Source organism: Salmo salar, chromosome 10 (assembly GCF_965601325.2).
Source record: "Salmo salar chromosome 10, fSalSal1, whole genome shotgun sequence".
NCBI lineage: Eukaryota > Metazoa > Chordata > Actinopteri > Salmoniformes > Salmonidae > Salmo > Salmo salar.
In genome coordinates, this window is record NC_138300.1 from 17,573,715 (window position 1) to 17,594,089 (window position 20,375).

The 20,375-nt window shown below is 43.9% G+C and overlaps 1 protein-coding gene across 5 annotated transcripts in view; it reads left to right on the top strand.

Moving 5' to 3' along the window:
* Positions 1–20,375, top strand: part of LOC106613633 (3',5'-cyclic-AMP phosphodiesterase 4C) — a 166,299-nt gene that overhangs the window by 91,660 nt on the left and 54,264 nt on the right. The window contains exon 1 of one of the 5 annotated variants that reach the window (XM_045687401.2): positions 11,219–12,236. The exons of 3 other annotated variants lie outside the window; for them this stretch is intronic. In XM_045687401.2, the coding sequence (XP_045543357.1) occupies positions 12,106–12,236 (131 nt within the window). In that variant the 5' untranslated portion in view covers positions 11,219–12,105. Of the gene's footprint in view, positions 1–11,218; positions 12,237–20,375 lie in introns of those variants that run through there. One more of the 5 variants, XM_045687400.2, reaches the window with a different exon arrangement.

Here is a 20,375-nt window from a genome sequence, read left to right on the forward strand (position 1 = left end):
ACAAAGATGAACACTCACCACGCTGCACCTTGGTCTACTCCGTTTGACGATTGTGACACAGCACAGGTACTCACACGCACCAATGGACATAGTAACAATAATCGATTGCCCAATGGAAACCAAAGGGCACATATATACAAATACAATCATTGGGAATAGGGGACAGGTGTGCGTAATGAAAGTTCCGGAGGGATCCGTGACAGTACCCCCCCAAGACGCGTTGCACTAGCAGCGCAACGACACCGGTCTCGAGGACGATCACAGGAACGCAGTGCGGATTGATCAGGACCCGATGCAGCTGCCGAAGTTACGTCATCATCGGACAGGCCAGTTGCCGCTGCCGAAGTTGCGACGGCGTCAGATGGACCAGTAGCAGTGGTTTCGGACGGACCGGTTGTGGCGGCGTCGGATGGGCCAGTTGTGGCTGCTGAAGTTGCATCGTCGGACGGACCCATGTGGCGACGTCGGATGACCCAGTTGCAGCTGCCGAAGTTGCGGCGGCGCTGGACGGACCAGTCGTAGTCCTGCTGTCTCCCTCAATGGTCGATTATTCTGTCACGTTGGTATGAAGAGATTCGGTAGGAAGGTAGGCCTTGAAATACATCCACAGGTACACCTGTAATTGACTCAAATGTCAATTAGCCTATCAGAAGCTTCTAAGGCCATGACATAATTTTCTGGAATGTTCCAAGCTGTTTAAAGGCACTGTCAACTTAGTCTATGTAAACTTGTGACCCACTGGAATTGTGATACAGTGAATTAAAGTGAAATATTCTGTCTGTAAACAATTGTTGGAAAAATTACTTTTGTAAAGTTAGTGTGGTAGAGGTGGAAAAATTATTGTTAACGATCAATAATGACAAACCTCCAGGTATTGACAACTTAGATGGAAAGCTAATGAGGATGGTGGCTGACTCCTATCTGTCATATTTTTAATCTGAGCCTAGAAGAAAGTCTTTGTCCTCAGGCCTGGAGGGAAGACAATGTAATTCTGCTACCCAAGAGTGGTAAAGCAGCCTTTAATGGTTCTAACAGCAGACCTATAAGCTTGCTGCCAGGTCTTAGCAAACTGTTGGAAAACATTGTGTTTGACCAAATACAATGCTATTTCTCTGTAAACAAGTTAACAGACTTTCAGCATGCATACTTTCAGACTTTCAGCGTGTACTGCACTGACACAAATGACTGATGATTGGTTGAAAGAAATTGATAATAAGAACATTGTGGGAGCTGTACTGTTAGATTTCAGTGCAGCCTTTGATATTATTGACCATAACCTGTTGTTGAAAAATCTTCAGTGCTATGGCTTTTCAACTTCTTCCATATTGTGGATTCAGAACTATCTATCTATTAGAACTCAAAGGATTTTCTTTAATGGAAGCGTCTCTAATGTCAAACATTTAAAGTGTGGTGTAGGGCAGGGCAGCTCTCTAGGCCTTCTACTCTTTTCTATTTTTACCAATGATCTGCCACTGGCATTAAACAAAGCATGTGTGTCCATGTATGCTGTTGATTCAACCATATACGCATCAGCAACCACAGCTAATGAAGTCACTGAAACCCTTAACAAAGAGTTGCAGTCTGTTTTGGAATGGGTGGCCAGTAATAAACTGGTCCTGAACATCTCTAAAACTAAGAGCATTGTATTTGGTGCATATCATTCCTTAAGTGCTAGACCTCAAGAGGAATCTGGTAATGAATGGTGTGGCTGTTGAACAAGTTGAGGAGACTAAATTACTTGACTTTACCTTCTGCAGGCTCTGGTTTTGTCTAATCTTGATTATTGTCCAATGGTGTGGTCCAGTGCTGCAAGGAAAGACCTTTTTAAGCTGCAGCTGGCCCAGAACAGAGTGGCACTTTGTGTTAAATTGCTCTTAATTGTAATCAGAGGGCTGAAATAAATACTATGCATGCCAGTCTCTCTTGGCTAAGAGTTGAGGAGAGACTGACTGCATCATTTCTTCTTTTTATAAGAAACAATGTGTTGAAAATCCCAATTTGTTTGCATAGTCAACTTACACACAGCTCTGACACACGCACTTATCCCACCAGACATGCCACCAGGGGTCTTTTCATAGTCCCCAAATCCAGAAAAAAATTCAAGAAAACGTACAGTATGATATATAGAGCCCTTATTGCATGGAACTTCCATCTCATATTGCTCAAATAAACAGAAAACCTTGTTTCAAAAAACAGATAAAGCAACACCTCTCCCCTATTTGACCTAGATAGTTTGTGTGTATGCATTGATATGTAGGCTTCGTGTGCCTTTTTAAAAATGTATGTAGTTCTGTCCTTGAGCTGTTCTTGTCTAATGATGTTCTGTATTATGTATGATGTTTAATGTTTTGTGTGGACCTCAGGAAGAGTAGCTGCTGCTTTTGCAACAGCTAATTGGGATCCTAATAAAATACCATATACCCCCTAAAGACAAAGTAAAAACAGGTTTGTAGAAATGTTGCTACTTTATAAAAAAAATAAAAAAAACATTTCTATGAGACTCGAAATTGAGCTCAGGTGCATCCTGTTTCAATTTATCATCCTTAAAGATGTTTCTACAACATGATTGGAGTCCACCTGTGGTAAATACAATTGATTGGACATAATTTGGGAAGCTACACACCGGGTCTGTATAAGGTTCCACAGTTGTGCATGTCAGAGCAAAAATCAAGCCATGAGGTCGAAGGAATTGTCCGTAGAGCTCCGGGAAAGGATTGTGTCTAGGCACAGATCTGGGGAAGTGTACCAAAAAGTTCTGCAGCATTGAAGGTCCCCAAGAACACAGTGGCCTCCATAATTTTTTAATTGAAGAAGTTTGGAACCACCAAGACTCTTCCTAGAGCTGGCCACCCGGCCAAACTGAGCAATTGGGGGAGAAGGGCCTTGGTCAGGGAGGTGACCAAGAACCCTTTGGTCACTTTGACAGAGCTCCAGAGTTCCTAAATGCCAAGAGTCACGTCTGGAGGAAACCTGGCACCATCCCTACGGTGAAGCATGGTGGTGGGGATGTTTTTCAGTGGCAGGGACTGGGAGACTTCCCACTCTTCTGGGAAGGCTTTCCATTAGATGTTGGAACATCACTGCAGGGACTAGCTTCTGTTCAGCCACAAGAGCGTTAGTAAGGTCGAGCACTGATGTTGGGCGATTAGGCCTGGTTCGCAGTCGGTATTCAAATTCATCCCAAAGGTTTTTGATGGGGTTGAGGTCAGGGCTCTGTGCAGGTCAGTCAAGTTCTTCCACACCAATCTCGACAAACAATTTCTGTATGGACCTCGCTTTGTGCACGTCATGCTGAAACAGGAAAGGGCCTTCCCCAAACGGTTGCCACAAAGTTAGAAGTACAGAGTCGTCTAGAGTGTCATTGTAGGCTGTAGTATTAAGATTTCCCTTCACTGGAACTAAGGGGCCTAGCCCGAACCTTGAAAAATAGCCCCAGACCATTATTCCTCCTCCACCAAACGTTACACTTGGCACTTTGAATTGGGGCAGGTAACGTTTGAACACACTTACTCATTGTAGAATAATAGTGAAGACATCAAAGCTATGAAATAACACATATGGAATCATGTAGGTTAAGTGTGCCTTGAATTCTAAACAAATCACTGACAGTGTCACCAGCAAAGCACCATCACACCTCCTCTTCCATGCTTCACGGTGGGAACCACACATGCGGAGATCATCCGTTCACCTACTCTGATTCTACTCAGCCAGCTAACACTTGCTAGCTGGCTAATTAGCTTGCTAGCTAGTTGTTTTGGTCTACCGGTGTCTCCAGTTAGCACAAACTGACATTGCATGATACTTGCTTGCTAACCATCTAGTTAGCTCACGTATCTAAAGTTAGATTATCAGCCGCTAACGTTAGCTAGGTTAACTGAAATCGACTTTCTACTGTCAGTTTGATAAGCTAGCTAATTTAGCTAGCTGCGTGATCAAATCAAATTGTATTTGTCACATGTGACAAATACAGCAGGTGTATACCTTACAGTGAAATGCTTATTTACAAGACCATAACCAACAATGCAGTTTTAAGAAAATCCCCCCAAAAAGTATGAGATAAGAATAACAAATAATTAAAGAGCAGCAGTAAATAACAATAGCGTGGCCATATACAGGGGGTACCGGTACAGTGTCAATGTGCAGGGGCACCGGTGTTGAGGTAATTTAGATAATTATGTACATGTAGGTAGAGTTATAGACTTGGCGCTCCGGTACCGCTTGCCGTGCGGTAGCAGAGAGAACAGTCTATGACTAGGGTGGCTGGAGTCTTTGACCATTTTTAGGGCCTTCCTCTGACACCGCCTGGTATAGAGGTCCTGGATGGCAGGATGCTTGGCCCCAGGGATGTATTGGGCCGTAAGCGCTACCCTCTGTAGTGCCTTGTGGTCGGAGGCCGAGCAGCTTTTATACCAGGCAGTGATGCAACCGGTCAGGATGCTCTCGATGGTGCAGCTGTAAAACCTTTTGAGGATCTGAGGACCCATGCAAAATCTTTTCAGTCTCCCGAGGGGGAGACTTCACAACTGTCTTGGTGTGTTTGGACCATGTTAGTTTGTTGGTGATGTGGACGCCAAGGAACTTGAAACTCTCAACCTGCTCCACTGCAGCCCTGTCGATTAGAATGGGGGCGTGCTTGGTTCTCCTTTTCCTGTAGTCCACAATCATCTCCTTTGTCTTGATCACGTTGAGGGAGAGTTTGTTGTCCTTGTGTAACAGTGTAGGTTCCGTCCCTCTCTTCACCCCAACCTGGGCTCGAACCAGGGACCCTTGCACACATCAACAACTGACACCCCACGAAGCATCGTTACCCATTGCGCCATAAAAGCCGCGGCCCTTGCAACGCAAGGGGAAACCCTACTTCAAGTCTCAGAGCGAGTGACGTCACTGATTGAAATGCTATTAGCGCACACCACCGCTAACTAACTAGCCATTTCACATCGGTTACACTCACCCCCCTTTGACCTCCTCCTTTTCCGCAGCAACCAATGATCCGGGTCAACAGCATCAATGTAACAGTGTAGGTTCCGTCCCTCTCTTCGCCCCAACCCGGGCTCAAACCAGGGACCCTTGCACACATCAACAACTGACACCCCACGAAGCATCGTTACCCATCGCGCCACAAAGCCGTGGCCCTTGCAACGCAAGGGGAAACCCTACTTCAAGTCTCAGAGCGAGTGACGTCACTGATTGAAATGCTATTAGCGCGCACCACCGCTAACTAACTAGCCATTTCACATCGGTTACACTTGCACCACACGGTCAGGTCTCTGACCTCCTCCCTATAGGCTGTCTCATCATTGTTGGTGATCAGGCCTACCACTGTTGTATCATCAGCAAACTTAATGATGGTGTTGGAATCGTGCCTCTGCGTGCAGTCATGAGTGAACAGGGAGTACAGAAGGGGACTGAGCACGCACCCCTGAGGGGCCCCCATGTTGAGGATCAGTGTGGCGGATGTGTTGTTACCTACCCTTACCACCTGGGGGCGGCCCGTCAGGAAGTCCAGGATCCAGTTGCAGAGGAAGGTGTTTTGTCCCAGGGTCCTTAGCGTAGTGATGAGCTTTGAGGGCACTATGGTGTTGAACGCTGAGCTGTAGTCAATGAATAGCATTCTCACATAGGTGTTCCTTTTGTCCAGATGGGAAGGGGCAGTGTGAAGTGCAATAGAGATTGCATCATCTGTGGATCTGTTGGGGCGGTATGCAAATTGGAGTGTGTCTGGTGTTTCTGGGATAATGGTGTTGTGAGCCATGACCAGCCTTTCAAAGCATTTCATGGCTACAGACATTAGTGCTCCGGGTCGGTAGTCATTTAGGCAGGTTACCTTAGTGTTCTTGGGCACAGGGACTATGGTGGTCTGCTTGAAACATGTTGATATTACCGACTCAGACAGGGAGAGGTTGAAAATGTCAGTGAAGACACTTGCCAGTTGGTCAGCGCATGCTCGGAGTACACGTCCTGGTAATCCGTCTGGCCCAGCGGCCTTGTGAATGTTGACCTGTTTAAAGGTCTTAGTCACATCGGCTGCGGAGAGCGTGATCACACAGTCGTCAAGAACAGCTGATGCTCTTGTGCATGTTTCAGTGTTACTTGCCTCGAAGCGAGCATAGAAGCTATTTAGCTCGTCTGGTAGGCTCGTGTCACTGGGCAGCTCTCAGCTCTCAGCTGTGCATCCCTTTGTAGTCTGTAATAGTTTGTAATAGTTTGCAACCCTGCCACATCCGACGAGCGTCAGAGCTGGTGTTGTACGATTCAATCTTAGTCCTGTATTGACGCTTTGCCTGTTTGATGGTTTGTCGGAGGATTTAGCGGGATTTCTTATAAGCTTCCGGATTAGAGTCCAGCTCCTTGAAAGCGGTAGCTCTAGCTCATTGCGAATGTTGCCTGTAATCCATGGCTTCTGGTTGGGGTATGTACGTACAGTCACTGTGGGGACGACGTCCTCGATGCACTTATTGATAAAGCCAGTGACTGATGTACTGGTGTACTCCTTAATGCCATCGGAAGAATCCCAGAACATATTCCAGTCTGTGCTAGCAAAACAGTCCTGTCGTTTAGCATCTGCTTCATCTGACCACTTTTTTATAGACCGAGCAAGCCAGCCAGTACTACAGTAGCTGTTTTTAGTAACGCGGGTGTACACGGATTAGATACACTAGCGTTGCTTTCAATTGCACAAAAACAGTCCGCAGGAAGCCAGAAGTTAAATACAGTTCTGTTTCAACTTAGCTACTGTGCTGGTGGGGGGAATTTGAGACAATATCAAAAGGATGGTATTATTAAACAGGCGTTCCAAATGTGGGTCTGTTGTAGACCCAGTTCCTCTCTGCTTACCGCTGCTCTAGAGGCGTCACTACAGACATGCTGGTTCGAATCCAGGCTGTATCACAACCGGCCGTGATTGGGAGTCCCATAGGGGGGCTCACAATTGGCCCAGCATCGGTCCGGGTTTGGCCGGTGTAGGCCGTCATTGTAAATAAGAATTTCTTCTTAACTGACTTGCCTAGTTAAATAAAGGATAAATAAAAATATAAATAAATATAGTTTTTTTTTTTGCTATTTAAACGATTATAACGGTGACCGCGGTCATTTGGCTTACCAATAACCGTCATCCAAAATTCTGTGACCGTCACAGCTCATGTGTGTGTGTGTGTGTGTGTGTGTGTGTGTGTGTGTGTGTGTGTGGTGTGTGTGTACGGGTGTACGTGTGTACTTTGACTGCTCTGTGTACTGTGCTGTACCAGCCCGGGGGAAAGGAGAATAGGATCGATAGCACCAACCCTGTCTGCTGATTTCACAACTGGGAGGGGGTGCAGTGAGTAACACTGGTGGAGCACACTTTGCTCACTGTGTGCGTGTGTGTGATTGGTGTGTGGTTACGAGTGGGTGTGTGATTAGCCACACCATACTCCTATGGAGCCTTCCTGCACACTGGTTTGTATTCGTATACTGAATGTGCTTTCACCCACACGTCTCCTATTAGGAGGGAGGCACCACTGGGATGGGTGGTACAATGTGGTATTAGCCTCTGCAGATCAACAGTTGGCTGGGGTCACCAGTAACTCGCCCACTGATCATAGATTCTAACACCACCACCACCACCACTGAGAGAGGCCTGAGCAGAGTAGTCTGAAAGTGCCCTCAGGTTCAGATGGGCAGTATTCTGGGATTATGTTTGTGATTTGTTTGTTTTCGTCTATTCTGTTTTTTTTTTCATTCCCGGGCTACCATAGAGTTTCAATATCTTACTTTGTTAGTACTGTGTCTCTATAGTGCAAATCTGTTCACACATTTCTTCTGTGCCCCTCATATGCTTCCATTATTTACTTTATGTGTAATGCTAAGCAATGGCCCAGACGATATATGGATCCCTTATAACATTATCATATGATCAGACATTTGGAGACGTTCAGATCATCACACTATTCCTCTGAGACCCCCCCCCCCCCCCCCCCCCGAACACCCCCGTCGTCTTGGTCAATACCTGAAGGTCCACCCCACCAATGCTTTCCAGATGTGCTGATGTCATCATCACATGAGCGTTTGAGAGAGCCCATTCAATGCCAAAGCCACTGACCGATGTGAAGTACCAAATAACTATGGCCACGACAGTTATGATCTTCACAGGAGGGCTGCCCACATTCCAGCAGATGCAAAGCTATAGGGGAAGTACAGTGGTGCCATTTTCAAATGTGCACTGAGGAAGAGGGCACATAATAACCCTCATACTTTATCATGCTTAGCAGTTATGCCATTTGTTTAATCAGTTACAATAAACAAGGGGTCAGGCAACTGCCAGTCACATCATTTGGTGGCAGTGGTGGGGTACTTGATGGAGATTGACGTTACATGTTTCAAAGAAAAACACAAAGTTTGTGCTTCATCAACCATCTGACCCCACATTGTTTATTTTTCAATTCCTTTGAATGGTTTTGCCTCGAGTGTGACTCAATAATGAGAGGCTTCAACTAACGAAGCATGGACTGTAACTTGTCTCTCCCTGGCCTGCAACCCCCCCAAAGCCTCTATCAGTGCCCAAGTGGTGTTCAGACACTACTGCTATCACTGCTAATACAAGCTGTGGTCTCGTCAGTGTCTCTGGGTGCCTGTCAGTCTGATCTGCTGACTACTGCCACACTGCGAGAGACCCAAAGCATGTCATCCAGGTAGCACTGGGCACTGGAGAATCTCCAGACTGAGATTACAGTTAGACCAGAGAGTTCGTCAATGTCATATCTCGATCAGCCATTCACGTTTCAAACAGCCCCTTCAAGTCTAGTTTTCCACTAAGAGAGAGAGTGGTTGCATGCATAATGTAGCAAAATGCTTTGAAACAGAACATTGCACTCTGTGTTCTTATTGGACAAGTTCACGTTCGTGCCTTCTGAACACGACCCATGCTCTCCCAGGCAGCCACGCAGCCCAAAGAGAACTGGAATGCTAATCAAGGCAGCAATAACACAACAGTCCCGGTCTGTCCCCCCAAAATAAAGCCCCGAGCCTGGAATAGTTCCCAGACCCCACCAGGGGGGCCGCAACAGTGGCTCATGTGCGTCACTACTCCAGCTCCATGTATTCAGCATGACCGCCCTTCCCCATCACCCTCCTCCCCCTCCTCTTACTCCCAAAAACCTATTGATTCCTCCATGCCCGGCTCTAGGAGGTGTGTGTTTTATTATTCCATGGTTTTGATGTTTCAGAGGGCCATTGAATATTGTGTCAGGGCGAGGTTATTATTTAGTATTTTGGTATGGAGTGACATCTACTGGTTACAGCCTCTTGGTTTACGTTTCACATGAAAGCATAGGTCAGTTCCAAAGAGGTTTTGAGAAGTTTAGAAATGTGAGATGTTTTGAAAGGCAGACTCACAGGAATCTCAGGGGAGTAGCATCAATTCCAGTGAGTGTTTTCATTCGTAACTTTTGGAAGACTCTTTGCGATCTTAGTCAACTGTCCATCTTTACTTTCTAAAATGAACCACATTTCTGAGAATAGTAATATGCTTTTCCAAAAACACAATGTAGAAAGTATACACATTTCCTATGTAGGTGTACTGTTAGTTGTGAATTGATCTCCATAAAAGGGTGCTAGAACATCAGTACCCAAATGATTAGCCTTTAATAATTAGCCTTTAATAATTAGCCTTTTAATAGTTAGACTTTGTCATTAAAACAACAGAAATAAAACATTCCATTGTCAAGCAATTGAACAAAATAATGGGCTTCGATTTTTGGATGAAGGGCACGTACGGTTCGCTCGACTCAACTCGATTAGGCAGGCACATGGTGATCCAGTGCCTACCCAACGGTACTCCAGCCAGTCCCCGGAGGGTGACAATGCATAGCAGGGAGCACTCTGATCTAGATGTGGTTCCTCATAGCGGAGGGAACGCGGCATGGCACAGAGGCACATTCTTTGAAAGCCACCCAGCCCAGTGTCTTTTTCAAGACCCAGCACGTTTGTCAGGCACGTTGCGCAATGATCAGAGGGTCCGATGTATGCAGCTTACGTATGTCCCTGTCTATCATAGATTGTCCAGATCTATAAGATGCCTTCAACAGTCATGCTAACTGGAATGTATTTACCCTCAGTGCTCCACTGCTGCTGATGGCTTTAGTTTTCGTTGACGTTTCAGGAATGTCTCTTACTGTAGGTCAGGGCTTCAATGTTCGGACCAATTCCATTTCAATTCAGAGTTGATTTTATTGAATTGAACCCTGACTAGATTTGATTAAATGAAATGTAATTGAACCCTGTAGAGCTTTATGGTATTAGCTTTGGATATGTATTTTATATCTAGTTTTTTTGTGATAAACGTTCTCTCCCGGTTTTCCCCAGATGGCTGGCAGTACCAGCAAGATTGCAGACAGGGAAATTCTATTTTAATCGTTCAGCACTGTGCCTGTCATTGGTGTGTGTGACAGATTTATGTCGTCGTCGTTCCCATCTCCTTAGCAGAGAGAGAAGGTCAGAGGTCATATACCTGGGTTGTGTTCATTAGGCCCTGAACGGAAAACATTTTGCAATGGAATACAAAAATGTGTGTTTTTTATAACACTATGTTTTCACACTTGCGTGACATTCAAAAGGCTCCCCTTTTCAATTCCCCTCCGACATGTCTGCCAACATGCTGCCCCGGGCTCTGTGCCCTCTTCCCCAGTGGACAAATATTTACCCCTGATTTCATTAGTGACGATTTGTGAGCTCATGGGCCATTTCAGTCCACTGCTTTCTCTGACCTTAGTGATCTGGGCTCTGGCTCTAGGTCTGGGCAGATGACTTTTGGAGATTTTCTTGTCTGGGATCAGGTGAAGACCTGTCGCTGTGTGGGCTGTCATGTAGTAAACATGCTAAAACAGGAGTGGGTGATCTCCCCCTGTGAGGGCTGATATGGGTGCAGGCTTTTTCTCCAGCCAAGTAGTAACACACCCCATACTACTAATCTCAACTAATCATTGTCTTCCATTCGGGCTTTTGTTAGTAGAAACTGTTCTCAGTTTTATTGTGACACGCTTCAATGTGTTACTGTCATAGTGTCTTTTTCTCTCTTGAAGAAAAAAGACAGAAGTCTAAGCAATGTCATTGATATATTAATATGTCTGTAGGCACATATTTCAGGAATTTATGGTATTTAGATGCATGGTATATAGTATATAGAGCATTTAAAGAGTTAAACCTGGAGACACTGAGAGGGCAGGAGCCATGCTGCCTCTGAGACCGCCCCTGCTTTTTCTGACCTCACAGTTCAACTGACATACACAGGAAGGGAACACTAGCACAGACACATGATATATTACGAGACTTGCACACAAACAGACACTTATTGAGTTTTCAACAGGGTCCATGTCTTCAGCTGTCAGAGGGAGTTGAGACTTGGAGGTGGAAGACTGGGTTTAGAAGAATGCAGAGGAGAGAAAGACACTGATGAGGAGTGAGACAGAGGGGAGACTGGGAGAGCTTTCTGATCAAGCCTTCATGTAGAGATTGTTCAAAAAGACAGTGAGAGCCAGACATAGGAATGGAAAGGACAAAATCAAGCTAGTTAATCTGCATTTTGTTTATTTTGACCTTCATCTGGATAGAAAAGGAATTCCATATTGGCAGTTTAAGGGAGCTTCACTCTTGCTTCTACGACTGTTGAACATGCGCTTGGTGACAAACTGAACTTGTTCTGTCCCACAACCACATCTAAGGATGTTACCCGGGAGAAAAAAATTGACTTTTTGAAACACACAGCAGCTTTTCAAGAGGCGGATTTTTCAATGTTTTTGACAGGAATGTTGGTGGGAAATACCAAGGAGGATTTCCCTCAAAGCCTCAGACTTTCTCCCAGATTCTCGCAGGGATTGTCTTGCTGTTTTGGCTTTTCTTGTAATTGCGGCATCTTCGGTCCTCTCTGTTTGACATATCATTCATTTGAGCGGCAATGGGAACCAGGTGCGGCGTGAGGAAAGCAGCGGGGTCGCGCGAAAGGAGACGGACAAGAGCACTCTAATGTTCCCACCGTAGCTTTCAAAAGAAGAAGGAAACTAAGGAAAGCAGAGGAAGAAGTAGAAAGGGGGGGAAAAAGAGGGAGCGAGAGGAGTGAATAAAGGGGGGAGAAATATGAGTTTGCCAACAAACTGTGTATTCATGGCCCCCTCCACGGACCGGTCGTTCACAGTGCGGAATGGGAATATCTGTGGATCCCCGTGCGCAGTCAACCGGCCCATTGACATTGTCCAGAAGCGCAGGCGGTAAATGCACCACGTTTTTATTCCCTCTCAACTATTCTCCAAGATGCTGCATGTAATAATTTCCATGTAAAAGGACCAATGAAGACTAACGTGAAGTTTATAGGAGCATGTCAAATGAAAGATAAGAGTTCGTTTTTTTTTTAGAAATGAAGGCATATATAAATGTTTCAACCATGTTCTATCCTAAATATTAGGAATAAGCAGAGGCTTTGATTTCTGGTCAAACAGATAGAAAAGCGGTCATAGAAAACATCTACCAGAAAACATCTTAGAAGGTATTAGAAATACATCAAAACACAATAATGCTGAATTAAAGACCCCTGCCAACTAATATCAACACTTATATTTCGTTTTGGAGAGATGACTTGCCTTGTTTAATTTTTAGAAACATTGCCCTGTACCTTGAAATTCTGTTACCAAAAACCCACATATCTTTAAGATATTTTCTAATTTCTCTCCTTCATCAGGAGGGAGGATAATGAAAGTTCACAGAAGTAACAAGTAAAGGTTGACGTAACAATTAGTTATTGTGTTTTTAGGGATATCTATTTGGTTTATGAATTAAGTGAAATTATGAATTATTAAATTAAAACTTGAAATTCCGTTACTAAACTGGTAACGGAATTTCAGAAAAATCTGTAATGGAATTACTGCAAGTGAATTGGCTACAATGAGAAATCATAGTAGGCACAAACCACAGTTGGGTCACCTGCTACAGTCCTCCCTTCCACTGGCATACTGGTACTGTATGTTCAGCTCATAACTGTTTTCTTTCTGTTTCTGTCATCTGGTGTTCAAAGCAAGAGTGTAAAGAACCGTCTGGACAACCCCTCCCTCCCTCTCTCCTTCTCTCTCTCTCTGCCTCTCTCTTCTCTCTCTCCAGTTAATGTCACCTCTCCCAGCTCTTACTCACACCTACCCATGACCCCCTCTCTTTCCATTTACTGTAACCAGCATCCTTACCGACTGACACTGTACTTCCATGAACATTGGCCTTGATTCCAACATACACAGACATTGTTTTTTTTTTGTTATTGTCCGGACCGGACCAGTTTTAAATTCAACACCTACAGATGTTGATTTTTGGTCCGTTCCGGACCGGCCTTGATATGGCCCAAAGATAGACATCCATGATTCGTTCAGATTTGTCTCAGTTGGACCGGACCAAATCTGAACCAATCATAGATGTCTATGTTTTACAAGTGTGGGAGCACAGTAGAGTACAGTGAAGTAAAAACAAAAAGAGTTGAGTACAGTTCAGTAGAGCACACTAGAGTTGAGTACAGTATACTGTACTGTATTGTACTGAACTGTACTCTACTGTGTTTGATGTGCAAACTTGTAAAACATAGACGTCTATGATTGGTTTAGATTTGGTCCGGTCCCAAATTTGGTCTTGTTTGGGGGCAAAGCTCATTAAAATAACAGCCATTGCATATAAAAATACCCAAATATGCAAAGGAGGGTATTGCATATTTATACCTTTTGTACCTATTTAAGATACATCACCATGAAGAGTAACGTTCATATCCATAATTATGCCTTTCTGGGTAGTACAGATCAGGAACACCTGATGAAATTCCATTACCGCAATCCATTACCAGGTGTAAATCCACTTCACTTACTGTAGTTCAATAACCAAAAGAGAACAGGTGTAAGGTCATAGCTGACACCCCATTTTTTCTGCAGACATTTTTTTTATCTTAATTCGGAGCAGATATTTAAGAGTTTTTGGAAAACGTGGTAACACAAAAAAAAATGAAATTCTGTTCCCAAACTTTGATCTGCACAATTCTTCCAGTAAATGTGTTTTTGTAAAATGTTCTGTTCAAGTTGTTAAAAGTAGTCCTTATCGGTAGAGTTGTATGGTTTGTTAAACTTTGAAATCAATGGATTTTGTTTGGCATAAATTGAAAGTGAGTCTCAGCGCAATTCCTTTACCCTGGAATTGTCCATGTGTCTGTAATGAACACGATAGGAGACAGAGCTGGTTTCAAGTGCAGAGCGCAGCAGGTGTTTATTGGAAGAGATCATAGGAGTAGGCAGGTAGCTGGGTCCAGGGGCAGGCAGAAGGTCATACACGGGAGGTCCAAAATTACAACAGTACAGGCAAGGAATAGGCAAAAAAGAGTTGTGAGTGAGGCATGCAAAAACTATTATCTCAAAACAAACAACACTCCCACAGTGATGGGGTGCAAGGAACTGAACTAAATAGTGTGTGATGATGACATGCAGGTGTGTGAACAGGTGATTAGAATTCTGGTAATTGGGATCTGGAGAGTGAGCTGGAAAGTGGGCTGCGTTCCAGGGATCTAAATGTTTGGGAGTGTGAGTTGGACGCAGACGTTACAGTTTCATTTTAAGCACCCACACACATCTGTGTGCTTTTAGGCCAGTTACACTTTAACACAGCTCTTTCATCCTATCTTGGTGGTGGTTTTGTGTCACCCTTTGTTACCACAAGCTATGCTGAATCTTAGAAGTCGTGGGAGTTTTTTGGTTTTTGAAGTTTTTATGACTTTGTTTGGTATTAGGATGTTTCTCAGTGACGTAGCTGTGGATATAGCCATGACTGTGACTGGACTATGACTGTCAGGCTAGAATGATGTGGCCAGAGGGTTTCTTTTAATGAAGAACACATGGCTTCTCAGCACAGGTGAAGTCAGAGGTCTTCTGGTCTGTGACAGACTTATTACCACTACAGGCATTCACACCACACACACACGTTCACGTGCGGCTCACACCACACCACACCACACTCAACAGATGGCAGTATGTAAGAGAGACCATTATGTTAGCTACATAGTTTGTACACCGGGGACTCGCGTTCACGTTAGTCTCAGTGCTCCAGTTTAAAGAAGCAAAATGGAAATATGACTAATTCTGTATCTGACATTTGAAAACGCATGACGACAAACCCCTTCACCGCGGAAACAAAGTCTGTTTATAATGTCAGGCCCAAATGTTTAAAACACTTCAAAGGCAACGTCTAATGAACGTTGAGTCAGGCGTATTTATAGGACGGCGTGGTGGCCCGATGAATTGAACATATGCAACTAATAACACAGTAAAAATCTGTTTAGACAAAAACTATGTATACTGTATAATCTTCCAAATCCTCTAACTAGCATCTCATCATTTTAGTTTCCGCTAATGCCAACAAGCAGCCCTCCTTCCAATGCTGTGCTTTGGGCACAACTTCATTAAGCCATGAGTAGGAATAGATTATTTATAGTTAATGCTGTGGATATGATTTATACGCACAGGAAATGCGGGTCCTGACGTTTGTGGCTGCTGAAGAGAATGGAGTGTCAGAATGCCGCCTCCTCTCTCCTAGTTGGGTTCAGTCTTTGGCAAGCATCCCTCATCTTGTCTCACCTTGTCCAAACTTGTCTCATGTCCAGTTCCACACTGGACCTTCTCTGTCTTTGCTAGAACATTCTCCTGATCCTATTAGTCTGTTTTCATCTCTTATATTAGTATATGCCAACAATACTATTGCATGACTGTATAGGTAAGTTTTGCTTAGACTATGAACATTACCAAGTTCTATTGTAGAATAACCCGGTCTGATGAGTAATGTGTGGTGATATTGGATACATCCCATAATGAGCAGCCAGCTCACATGTGATTCAGATGAAAACCATTTGACTACCTTTTCATAAGCTGCTGCTTCCTGCTAGACCTCAATGATGTGAATGTGGTGAGCAGAAGCATGAGTGGTAACCAAATGATGAACTGAAAATTATTGGACACAATAAACATAAACAGGGCTGGATATTAGCAGGTAGGCATGGGTAACTGAAATAACTGAGATAATTATTTTAAATGTTTTATTTAACCTGTATTTAGCTAGGCAAGTCAGTTAAGAACAAATTCTTATTTACAATGACGGCCTAACCCGGGCGACGCTGGGCCAATTGTGCGCCACCCTATGGAACTCCCAATCACGGCCCGTTGTGATACAGCCTGGATCGAACCAGGGTCTGTGGTAATGCCTCTAGCACTGAGATGCAGTGCCTTAGACCGATGCGCCACTCGGGAGCCCCCTTTAGAAGTGAGGTGTTGTGTTGGTTGCATGTCCACGTCTGTTTGTGACTAGGCTCCTGTGGAATATCCCATGTACTTGCAGCAGCTTATTCCAACGGCAGTCTGAGTCACAGAGAGTATAGTGCCTTCAGAAAGTATTCATACCCCTTGACTTATTCCACATTTTGTTGTCTTACAGCCTGAATTTAAAATGGACAAAAACAAAAAACAAACTCACCCATCTCCACACAATACCCCAAAATGACAAAGTGAAAACATGTTTGCAAATGTATTGAAAAGGAAATATAGAAATATCACATTTACATACACTACCGGTCAAAAGTTTTAGAAAACCTACTCATTCAAGGGTTTTTCTTTATTTTTACTATTTTCTACTTTGTAAAATAATAGTGAAGACCTCAAAACTATTAAATAACACATATGGAATCATGTAGTAACCAAAAAAGTTTTAAACAAATCAAAATATATTTTATATTTGAGATTCTTCAAATAGCCACCCTTTGCCTTGATGACAGCTTTGCACACTCTTGGCATTCTCTCAACCAGCTTCACCTGGAATGCTTTTCCAACGCTCTTGAAGGAGTTCCCAGATATGCTGAGTACTTGTTGGCTGCTTTTCCTTCACTCTGCTGTCCAACTCATCCCAAACCATCTCAATTGGGTTGAGGTCGGGGGATTGTGGAGGCCAGGTCATCTGATGCAGCACTCCATCACTCTCCTTCTTGGTAAAATAGGCCTTACACAGCCTGGAGGTGTGTTGGGTCATTGTCCTGTTGAAAAACAAATGATAGTCCCACTAAGCCCAAACCAGATGGGATGGCGTATTTTTACTAGAAAGTAGTCAAAATAAAGAAAAACCCTTGAATGAGTAGGTGTTCTAAAACTTTTGCCTGGTAGTGTAAGTGTTCACACCCCAATTTCTTTTGATCATCCTTGAGATGTCACTATAACTTGATTGGTGTCCACCTGTGGCCACTTCAATTGCTTGGACAAGATTTAGAAAGAAACACACCTGTCGATATAAGGTCCCACAGTTGACAATCCATGTCAGAGCATAAACTATACCATGAAGTTGAAGGATCTGTTTGTAGATCTCTTAGTTATAATTGTAATGATGCATATATCTGGAGCAAGGTATAAAACAATTTCTAGAGTGTTGAAAGTTTCCAAGAGCACAGTGGTCTCCATTGGGAAATATAAGAAATATGGAACTTCTCAGACTCTGCCTAGAGCTGGCCATCTGAGCACCTGGCAAGAAGGACCTTGGTCATAGAGGTGACCGAGAACCCAATGACCACTATGACAGAACTACAGAGTTCCTTGGCTGAGATGGAAGAACCTGGCAGAAGGACAACAGTCTCTACAGCACTTCACCAATCTGGCTTTTATGGGAGAGAGGACAGACGGAAGCCAATCCTGAGAAAAAGGCACATGACAGCACGCCTGGAGTTTGCAAAAAGACGTGAAAGACAAAAATTGAACTGAACGCAAAGCTCTATGTCTGGAGAAAACCAGGCACAGCTCATCACCTGTCTAACACCATCCCTACCATAAAGCATGGTGGTGGCAGCATCATGCTATGGGGGTGCTTTTCAACGGCAAGGACTGGGAGACTGGTAAGGATAGAGGGAACAATGAATGGAGCCAAATACAGGCAAATCCTTGATGAGAACCCGCATCAGGGTGCAAACGACTTTAAACTGGGGTGAAGATTTATGTTCCAACAGGACAATGACCCCTAGCATACAGCCAAAGCAATGCTGGAATAGCATCAGAACAAGAATGTGAAAGTCCTTGAGTGGCCCAAATGCAAACATTTCTAAAAACATGTTTTAACTTTGGGCCCGATTCTGACGTAGGAAATTACGCCTTTCAAATGCACACCTTTCCTGCGCACTTCTCAGTAGTTGGTATTCAGACTTACCTTATGAAGGTGTGTAATGGGTGTACATTAGTGTACTGTATGATTATGATATATTATATAATTATAATAGGGAGAATAGTGTACTATAGTAGATTATACCCTCGTCTGTTGCCTGCACTAACCATGGAACTGTGTGATGACACAAACAAGTATTGCACCGTGTCGCGTTCAAACTGTTACTGCTTGGTCTGCACTTCGCTCCATAATGATTTAATTAGCCTAAATGTATTTTTTTTATCAACTGTTACTAATGATCCTCAGCAACAACCACATGGCCGCGACGCTGTTTACAAAGGAAGCAATTGAAGGTAAACAAAACAATGTAATTAAATGTAATGATAATGTATGCTGAAGGGAACTAACAGTAAATAATATTTAACATGATAGAAATAGGAAACCGAGAAAGCAGGGGTAGGCTATAATTAAGACATTTGACAGTGCCCATCCCTGCAAGTTAAAAGTCTACAATTTAAATTATGCATAATGGCACAGATTTCATAAACTTTACTGTGGGAAAGTTGATATGTTGATATTCTTCAGTTTGCTGCCATATGACTGGTTTCACATTTGTCTCCAGCTATTTTCTTCGCATTTTGTTGTGTTAGAAAGTGGGATAAAAATGGATTTGTTATTTTTGTCAACAATCTACACAAAATACTCAAAAGTGGAAGAAAAATTCTAACATTTGAACAAAATGTATGAAAAATAAAACACTAATATATCTTGATTACATAAGTATTCAACCCCCTGATTTAATACATGTTAGAATCACCTTTGGCAGCGATTACATCTGTGAGTCTTTCTGTGTCAGTGTCTAAGAGCTTTGCACACCTGGATTGTACAATATTTGCACATTATTCTTTTTACATTTCTTCAAGCTCTGTCAAGCTGCTTATTGATCAGATCAAATCAAACTGTATTTGTCACATGCATCGAATACAACAATTGTAGACCTTACCTTGAAATGCTTACTTACAAGCCCTTAACCAACAGTGCAGTTCAAGAAGAGTAAGAAAATATTTACCAAATAAACTAAAGTAAAAAGTAACATAATAAAATAACAACAAGAAGGCAATCTACAGGGGGTACAGGTTAGTTGAGGTAAATTGTACATGTAGGTAGGAGTGAAGTGACACTGCATAGATAATAAACAGAGAGTAGCAGCAGCGTACAAAACAAATGGAGGGGGGGGGGGATTCAATGTAAATAGTCCGGGTGGCCATTTGATTAATTGTTCAGCAGTCTTATGGCTTGGGGGTAGAAGCTGTTAAGGAGCATTTTGGTCCTAGACTTGGCGCTCCGGTACCGCTTGCCGTGCGGTAGCAGAGAAAACAGTCTATGACTTGGGTGACTGGAGTCTCTGACAATTTTATGAGTTTTCCTCTGACACCGCCTATTATATAGGTCCTGGATGGCAGGAAGCTTGGCCCCAGTGATGTCCTGGGCCGTACGCACTGCCTTCTGTAGCGCCTTACGGTCAGATGCCGAGCAGTTGCCATACCAGGCGGTGATGCAACCGGTCAGTATGCTCTGGATGGTGCAGCTGTAGAACTTTTTGAGGATCTGGGGACCCATGCCAAATCTTTTCAGTCTCCTGAGGGGGGAAAAGGTTTTGTTATGCCCTCTTCACGACTGTTTTGGTGTGTTTGGACCATGATAGTTTGTTGATGATGTGGACACTAAGGAACTTGAAGTTCTCGACCCGCTCCACTGCAGCCCTGTCGATGTTGATGGGGGCCTGTTCAGCCCGCCTTTTCTTGTAGTTCACTATCAGATCCTTTGTCTTGCTCACGTTGAGGGAGAGGTTGTTGTCCTGGCACCACACTGCCAGTTCTCTGACCTCCTCCCTATAGGCTGTCTCATCGTTGGCGGTGATCAGGCCTACCACTGTTGTGTTGTCAGCAATCTTAATGATGGTGTTGGAGTTGTGTTTGGCCACGCAGTCATGGGTCAACAGGGAGTACAGGAGTTGACTAAGTACACACCACTGAGGGGCCCCAGTGTTGAGTATCAGCATGACAGACGTGTTGTTGCCTACCCTTACCACCTGGGGGCAGGCCCGTCAGGAAGTCCAGGATCCAGTTGCAGAGGGAGGTGTTTAGTCCCAGGGTCCTTAGCTTAGTGATGAGCTTCGCAGGCACTATGGTGTTGAATGCTGAGCTGTA